At 50.9% G+C, this 8,972-nt stretch overlaps 1 protein-coding gene across 2 annotated transcripts in view; it reads left to right on the top strand.

Moving 5' to 3' along the window:
* The first annotated feature begins 689 nt into the window (after nucleotides 1-689).
* Nucleotides 690-8,972, top strand: part of Gmpr (guanosine monophosphate reductase) — a 49,729-nt gene continuing 41,446 nt past the window's right edge. The window contains exons 1-2 of one of the 2 annotated variants that reach the window (XM_005403415.1): nucleotides 690-922; nucleotides 7,554-7,673. In XM_005403415.1, the coding sequence (XP_005403472.1) occupies nucleotides 836-922; nucleotides 7,554-7,673 (207 nt within the window). In that variant the 5' untranslated portion in view covers nucleotides 690-835. The remainder of the gene's footprint in view (nucleotides 923-7,553; nucleotides 7,674-8,972) is intronic. The other variant, XM_005403414.2, reaches the window with a different exon arrangement.

Genomic DNA, 8,972 nt, shown 5'->3' with positions numbered 1-8,972 from the left:
ACAAAGTTTTAAGGATTAAGAGATTTGATTCATATTTAATTTTCTGGGACTTAGGCAAGCTATTTCATTTGCATGAGCCTCAATTATCCTTATCTGAAAAATGGTCCCTGTTTTCACTGGGTTGTTCTGAGCGATGGTGCAGACTGCGTGGACAGTAGGTGCTCAGCAAGGTCAAGTGAACTAAAAATAAACTCCCATCACTGGTGACCCAGGGAGCCCTGCATCTCTCCAATGCCAGGGTCTGAGGTGATTATAGATGATTTCACTTAAAAAAAAAATACAAACAAGACCTGAAATTTAAAGGGCATCCAAAAATGGTCTACATAATGCTGTTAAATAAATACCTGCCTACTGTCTCTGTCCCGCATGCTTTCAATGCAGGGCCTCAGGCAGGCAAGGCAGGCACTCAACCACCGAGCTGCACCGCAGTCTCTTTCCCACCGGTTTGTGCAAGCTCCCAAGTGTTTCTCCTCTGGCACGCGGCGTACCTCTCAAGGAGTGGCCCTCGGACAGAAGGCAGTCACACACAGGTCCCCTCCCTATTGGGCACCGCGGTAACAGGGCGTTGCTCACCGCACGCAGCAGGATTACGCACGGCGGGGGAGGGAGAGCTGGCCGCAGTCCTGCCCGCAGCGCGCCTCCACCGGCCGGGGCGGGGCCGAGGGCGGGGCGGGGCCCAGGGCGCCGGGTGGCAGGGGCGGGTTTAAGAGCTCGGCGTGCGCGGACCCGCGGGAGAACCCGGCAGCTGCTGGCTGAGCACCCAAGCCCTGCGCCACGCACGCGCCCGGGCCCCGCGCTGCTGTCACCTTCGCTTGGGGAAGGAGCCTCGCGCACCATGCCCCGCATAGATGCGGACCTCAAGCTGGACTTCAAAGATGTCCTGCTCCGACCTAAGCGGAGCAGCCTTAAGAGCCGCGCCGAGGTGGGGGCGGTTCCAAAGCCGCCTTGGGGCTGGGGATTTTTTTTTTTTCTGGGTGCCCTAGGGTAGGGTGGGTTGGGTGGCAGGGGGCGGCGCAGGGTTTTTCTCTGGCTTTGCGCGTCTGGGGCTGAGGTGCTGTGCCCCTTTGCGCTCCCCACCACGCGGGTCCCTGCCAGAGCGCGGGTTCGTCTATAAGGGTGCGGATAAAGGGGCCCAGCGCGGGCCTGAAATTCTACAAGAGTCAGTCGGGTCGGTGAACAAGGGGAAGTTGACGCTGAAACTAGACCACGGAGGAGAAAAATCCGGTGGCCGATGGGTTTAGAAAGAATGGGGGTGGGGAGCTGCCCGCCGGGAGAGAAGGAAACGCTGGAGGTTGGGTGGGAAGGAGGGAAGAACACGAGCGAGCCTAGGGGTTTTTGGCCGTGTCTCCCGGTGCTGACAGCTGCTGCTTTAGCATCAGGTCCAACAGTGGAATTTCTTGCACGGGTCTGCAGTGCAGGGGGACCTTCCGTACCCCAGTTTAGGGTGTGCTTTCTTTTGCTGGGAACGGAGCTCGGGGATCCCCCGGTGGACTCGCGGTGCTTCGTGGGCAGCCGTCAGAGAAACCCAAAGCACTGGGATGCGGTGGTAGGAGGAGTTGGAAGCTGCGGGATTTTACTGCTTCTGCCTTCAGGAGATCAAAGTTTAAGGAACAGGTGGAGACGGGACTGGAAATAGCTCGGGCTGGGGGTGGGGTGGCGTGGGGTGGGAATGGAGGTCAGACGGTGAAGGGTAAACTAGTTTCGCGGGAAGGCAGAGGTCCCCTGCAGAAGTTGTGTGAAGGGCCGGTGGCTTTGCGTGGTCTGCGGTAACTGGGGAGGCAGAGGCAGAAAGACGCGCTCCGTTAGGCTGGCGCTGGAGGAGTAAACAGGAGGAGGTGGATCTAGTGGGTGCTGGCTCGGTCTCCGGTTCCATAAACAAGACCATAAATAAGTCCCCAGCAAAGATCTCCACTCCAGGGCCCAGGCCTGACTGCAGTGCCCGATGCTGCCAGCTGAGGGCTTGTTTGGATTAGGGCAGCCTCTTGCCTTAGCCAGTGAGCAGAACCAAGTCACTCTGTCTAAGCAGAACCAAGTCACTCTGTCTAAGCAGCGGCAGTGGCTGGCTGGAGCCAGGACCGGAAAGAGTGGAGGAGGAGTGATGGCCTCTTAGCACCCTGGGTGAGATGCATGCCCCTCTGTTTGCCCTTCATTGTGACCCTTAAATTGCTAAAGAGCAGGGCAAACTCTTGGAACAAAATAACCAGTTTGGAGGGCAGTCCTGAGCCTCCGGAAGTATGAGCAGTAGCCAGTCCTTACTAAGGCCAGATCGAGACAAAGTACAGGGCTTCTCGGCAGACTAATTTGGCGACCTCAATATTTAAATATTTGTTCAGAGTATATTTAGGAGTGAGAAGCTTGTGTGAAAGACAAGTTATATGTTCAAAACAAGGATATACATATTTTCTGAACCAGAAAACGTCCTGAGAAGGTACAAACGTTAAACATTTACGTAATGGACTGGATTATTCCCTCCCAGGGAATAGTGTGACGTCATGCAACACTTGGTTTTGTCATTTGGGCTGATTGCCACTGTGACTGTTGTCCCAGCAGCCTGTGACGGCACCTTGCAATCTACATGTGCACACTGCAATGAGAAATCTGAACCCCTGAGAACTTTTTTCATAGTTTCACCTTTCGCCAGCTCTGTGCCTGGAAACTGGAGTTAAGTTAATGGATATTTTAGTTCTAGTTTTCCTAATGCTCCCTAGGGCAGGAGACTGCTGCCTGGCTGGCTGTACCCCAACATCTGATTTTATCCCCCATAATCTGAATTTACTTGACTTAGTGGTCTTGAGGGATCTAGTTAGGCCTGTCTAATTCCCTCTCAATGTTTCTCCTGTTTTCTTGTCCATGCTTGAAATTTCTTGTAGGCAGATACAGATGTCTCATTGTATAATCAGCAGCTTAAAATGTGTGTGTGCTCTGGTAGAAGTAATAATACCCGGATGCAAATTCTAGTCCAGTGGTGGCAAGCTCACTGAAAGCTTTGAAAGCTTCCATCACTGTTTTAGTCAGTGACTGACAGTGAACAAAGTGTGGGTTTGAGTGGAACCAGGAGAGAGAACCTATGTCAGCGTGCAGAATCTGCCGGAGAAAAGTTTTGACAGCCAGGGAGGAGCTTTACCACCACACAGTTTTGTCTAGCTCCGGGCTCAGCGATGGATCACCAAGCGTGAACAGGAAGTAGAAAGGCAGCATGCTCCCCCGCTGAGAAGCTTAGTTCTCCTGTAGGGACAGTTTGATTAGCTTCACATCAAAGGATTTAGGGTCAGCTTCAGAGGCAAGGAGTATAGGCAGAGGGACACCTAGGCACAGGTGTCCCTAGTGCGGGGGTTCACCTGTCTCCTAGCTGTCTCCTTGCTGTCGAGCTCCTAGTGCAGCAGTCTGCAGTGTCTCAGGGGTCACGTGTGGAACATTTGAGTAATCCTCAGAGAATCTGACCTTTGTATTGAGGCAAGACCTTGGTCCTTCACTGATCCACTGGGAAGCTGGCGCCATTTTTTGTCTCCTAAAGGGATTTCTTTCTTGGGACACAGTCTTGACTCTGACATCCTGCTGTAGTCCTCAGGCTAGCAGGCCACCCACTTGCCATTCTTTGCCCGGGAATGTGGGGCTGGGAGAAAGAGGCCTGGGTTTAAATCTACACTCTGTCACTAATTATTGTATTATCATTGTGTTACTTTTCCATGGGGCTACTATAAAAGGTACTGCCCCAAAGGGCATGGCTTTATCAACAAAAATTTACCATCTCTGTGGAAGCTCGAAGTCCCCGGTCCAGATGCCAGCAGGGTTGCTTTCTTCTGAGGGCTGTGAGGAGAATCTTCCATGCCTCCTACCAACTTCGGCTGGTTTTGTGGGAGTCCCTGGCATTCCTTGGTTGGTAGATGCACCACCCCATCCCTGCCTTCGTTTCTATGCAGTGTTTTGCCTCTGCCGGTTTGTGACCAGATATTTTTTCCTTTTCTAAGAACATCAGTCATACTGGACTAGGACTCACTCTAAATGACCTCATCTTAAATTGGTTACCTGCAAAGGCCCTATTTCCAAATAATGTCACCTTCATGGGTACTATAGATTAGGACTTCAGCATCATTTTAGGGGGAGACACATTTCATCTCCTAACAGCCTGAGTAAATTTCGCTCTGTAAAATTAGAGGGTTTGACTAGCCTTGTTCTTCATTGCGAATGCGTCAGGATTACTGAGGGAGACGCTCCAGACACACGTATTGTCTCCAGCACCAAGGTTTTGATTTAGGAAGTTGGAGGCAGCTTGAGTGTGTTTTTAGAATATAAGCTTTCAGCTGTGTCCATGGCTGCCCTGGCCTGACGTCTGTTGCTCCTGTTTGTGGGACCTGTAGCTCGCTGGTGAGGCTGCAGCTGTGTGTGAGCTTCTCTGAAGCCTGAGAGCTGAACATGAGGTTTCTAGGGATGGGGGTCTGTGTCCATGGGGCTAGACAGTCCCCCAAGCATTGCCCTGCAAAAAGCTGGGGCAGAGCTCAGGATCCCTCTTAGCCTTTAAACATAAGTTAGTGTATTCTATACTGTTGAGCCGCTAGGGCAACAGACATGAAAGATCTGGTTCCACTGCTCAGAAGAGATAGCTAATGAAGAATCTAGATAATTGCTGTCCTCACTGCCATCTGCAGATCTAGGAAAAAGGCCCTGTCCTGCGTCCCTGGTGGCACCTGAATGGGCCTGGCCTTGTGGCTCTGCTATTCCTTCTGGCGCATGTGCTGCAGGTCTCAGGCCCCTGGAAACCCTTCCCCTGATAAATTCAAGATGATGCCAAAGTCTGCCTGAACCACTTCCCCAGGTGTGTTGTCCCAAGCTGCTGGGGTGCTGCTCTGTAACCCAGAAGGTGGTCAAGGGGCAGCTCTTTATGCACCTGCGAACACAAGAGTGTGCACAGAGCTTAATGTGCCGACTGGGGTGCTGGTGTGTTCGCAGAAATATTTGTGTGGGAAGATAGCATGGACAGGGACCACGCTGGCCCCCTGACCTCCTATTATCAGTGCCTTCCTGGTCTGTGGCTGTCGCCGCTTTTTGTGATGCGGGAGGGTAGAGCGGTTTGCTGTAGCAGCTTGTTAGCTGGAACTACACCTTGAATTATTTAGAAATGTGCCTGTGGGCCTCCCTTTGTGCTCCTGAGCCCCAGAAGGCTGGGTGGTTGGGCTGACTCAAAGGTGTGCATGGAGAACAGGGTTTTGAGGTTTGGCAGGTGACTTTGGTGACTTTGTTCCCTCTCAGAGGAATCTTGGCAGAGTGGGAAATTAGCGTTGTTGCAATTGGTGCGTTGCTCAGCTGTGGCAGATTCAATGCCAAGTTTTGTTCTGGGAGGCTCGTGTCTTTAAAGTATTATCTTTGAGGGAGCAACTGGTCTGTTTGGGGTGCGTGTGTCTGAACAGATAAGGTTGGGAAGATAGTTTCATTTCTCGTTCTTAGAATTAGCACTGCAAAGACTCTGCCTTATGTCTTTTTCGGGGGAGGTGTGTAGAGGTCTAACTTTGGGCCTCGTGTGTATGTGAAGCATGCCTTCTACCATTGAGCTACACCCGCTGCCCCATGAATCCACCTTGTGGAGTTGACTAGGAATAATGAAGGGAAGGCTCATCGTCAAGGCTTCCGTTTACCATGAAGCTTTTTTTTTTTTGGATACTGCTGATAGGTTTGGGAGTGCCAAGAAAAAGCCACTGTGATCTCAGACCTGTGCAGAGTGTAGCAGCTCACTCCCTACGCATCTTGGAGGAGTGGAAGAGTAATTTGAGGCCGAGGAATTCTGATTGTTTTAAGCCCTGAGCCAAAATGAGGCCATTAGCAGCACAGAAGGTTGCAACTAATAGAGTCCCTGGGTAGGTTCGCAGAATGTCGGTAGAGCTTGCTTCACCGGCGTAGAACTGAGAATCATCGTGAAGGAAGTGGAGGAAGGGATGCAGCCCCACAGATGTTCCTGTAATGACAGCATCTCGTTTCCCCTCGCCGACGGCTGCTTACAGCCCTCACACTTACATGTGTGACAGCAGGAAGCCTTTGGATGTGGAGCTCTGAGTGGAGAAGCCAGAGATGCAGGAAAGGCTGAGGATCTGAGATGCCCCCCAGTGCTTTCTGGCACGATGCTGATTATAAAGTGCAAGTTGTCTCAAGCGGGAAGAATAAAAGAAGGATCTAGATAAGTGCTCAGGAAGCTAGGATTCGTGTAGGTCTAGATTATAGGTCTGCGGTTATGCGCTTATGCAGAAGCGTAAGATTCACACCTGCTTCTTGGGCCGGTTTACCTTGGGTGGTCACCTCCCTGCAGTGCAATCTGCGCTCATCGGGATCCAGCCGTGAAATTAAACACTGCACAGCATTTCAAGCAAGGAATTTAACGTAGGGGGTCCTGACACCACTGAGATACCAAACAGGATAGCGAGGCACCCCAGAGATTGGCAACAGCAAGAAATGTTTCCCCACCCTAGGATAAGGGTCTGTGGGAGGGGATAGACTCACCCTGAGGAAGTTGGAATCAGGAAGGCAAAGGCCTGAAAGGGACACAGCTGCTAGAAGACACCCTCGGTATTGGGGGTCTGGCTATGTCTTCCCCCACCTACCCCTCTGTCCTCCAGTTCCTCCTGCAGTGAGTGTCCTCCACGGGCCAAACTCCGCCAGAAGTGAACCTGAGAACTGAGCCATGTAGGGGTGGCCTCTCCAAAGGACAAGCCCAGGACCTGCCCTGGGTCATGGTCCTGGTGATTCTGAGACCACTGGAGGTGCTGCAGTGCCTAGTCCCAGCACTCTGCGTCTGCTAAACTTGCTGTCCTGCCCGGGCTGTGGTGGTGGATTCCTTACTGCTGCTGGTTTCACACGCCCTGAAGTTGGAGTTGGAGTAGCATCAGGAGGCCTGCCCTCCAGCTGTTTGCGAGTCACAGGAGCAAGTGTTTGTTTACATGCATGAACATATGGTGGCAGTGTACTCCCCTCCAGCTCTTTAAAACCTGCTCATGATTACAAGCCAGCTGCAGAGGTTGAAAGGCTAAGGGATTAATGGTTTGGAGCTCACAGCTGGGTGAATTTGGAGTGCAGTTCTAGGTGAAAGGTGAGAGTCCCAGGGATTCCGACAGGAGGAGAGTCACTGTTGGCAGGGAGGAGCGGAGTGGATTTTCTCAGAAGGGGGTTGGTCCCTTCGGGGCTTGGGACTGGGGAAAAGGTAACATATATGTGGATAGTTAGAGCCAACACGACCTAGGCTGGGAATAGAAGGTAGCAGTGGGATTGGCGAGGTTGATGGTAGAGGTTTCTGATTTGGGGCTTTGGCTTTATGGCAGAGTATCCAGTGTCTTGTACTGGTACTTGAGGATTGCAGGGGCCATTTGAGGTTTTGCATGTGAATATACCTGTTACTTGGTTTCCTCATGGACTGCCCAGGTGTCTCTGGAACCCCTGGCCCAAGCCTGAAGAGAATCCAGGGACCAAGGGTTGGACACTCACTCTGGGATCTTCCTACCCCTCTGAACAGAGAATCTCTGCACGTGGCACTTGAGATCAAACACTCATTTCTTCCCCCTTTTGGCCAACAGGTGAATCTTGAGAATACATTTACATTTCGAAACTCGAAGCAGACCTACTCTGGGATCCCCATCATCGTGGCCAACATGGACACCGTGGGGACATTTGAGATGGCAGTTGTGATGTCACAGGTGAGATGTGGTCCCCTCCTTTTTTTTAACCTTTGCTGGTCACACTATGTACAAGTTGTCAAGAGCGTACTGTGGACTTTGTCACGTCCTTTGTGTCATTCTTTGCTTCGAGTTTGGTTGTGGCTGAACACATCTTTTTGGGGGGCGATGTGGATATATCTTTCTTCCTCCGCTTTGGTCTGAAGACGGATGGTGTGTGATTCTGCGTTCAGTGAGATGAACTAGATCTGCATCGATTTCTTCTGTGGAAACCCCTGAGATGGTTTTGGAAATTAGAGATTCAAAGAGAAGTTAGATAGCAGGATGAGTGTCATATTACAGAAGAATGATGTTGCCTGTAAAGTCAAGATAGAGCTTTGTATGCTGTCTGTAATGTCGCATTTACTACGGAAAGATGTAGAAAAATCCATTGAGCACTACAGCACATAATGCAGCTCTTCATTCTTGTCACACCTCCTCAAGGTAGGTTCCTTTTCAGCAGGAAGAAATTGAGGCAGAGAGAAAGAGGAAGGGTAATTTATTCCAGGGCCCTCAGCCAGACAGAGAGGCGGAACTCACAGCTGAACCAGCTCCAGAATCTAAGGGATTTACCTCTCATTCAAATACAGAGTCAGTAGAAGCTCAAATTTCCTTTTAGCCAACTGCCAATCTAATTGCGGATAGAGGGAGTAGCTAGTATCTTGGCCTTGGGAAAAATAAAGGAAATGTGCATTTGTGGCAGGACCCTTTTCCCACACAGGTGTGTGTGAGGTACCACAGCATCTTACGCATCCTGGTTGTGAAATGTTTGCTGCCAGTGCACACAGGAGCTGTGTATCTATTTCTGTTGATAATGCCTGCCAAGTGCAAAGAGAAATCCAATTAGTTGAAGGAACTTCTCACTGTGGGCAGCGAGTCTAACCGCAGGAGGTGCTGAGATTCATTATTAGGCAGTGATTAGGAGGAAGAGATTCTCAAATTATGAGCTCAAAAAGTGGAGTAGGGGGCAGTCCATCTGACTCCACGGTTGGTTGTCTTGTCAGTCAAATCTCAGTTGAGCTTTGGGCCAGAGGCTGACAAATTAATTGCTGGAGGAATATAGTCATTTCTTTCTGTCCACCTTTTCCTTGTTCTGCTGTCATTAGGCATGGGCGCGAAGGGACCGTGTGTTAACATCTCCTTTGGTTCTGTAAGTGTCCCGCAAAGGTCCATGTGTTAAAGACTTGGTCCACAGGACAGTGCCTTTAGGAAGTGAGACCTAGGAGGAGGTCTTTAGGTACTGGGGACACTCCTTGAAGGGGACTGTGCCATTTTTGTTTT

This window comes from Chinchilla lanigera, unplaced genomic scaffold (assembly GCF_000276665.1).
Source record: "Chinchilla lanigera isolate Chin_1 unplaced genomic scaffold, ChiLan1.0 scaffold00082, whole genome shotgun sequence".
Lineage (NCBI taxonomy): Eukaryota > Metazoa > Chordata > Mammalia > Rodentia > Chinchillidae > Chinchilla > Chinchilla lanigera.
This window is presented reverse-complemented; position numbering and strand designations above follow the sequence as displayed.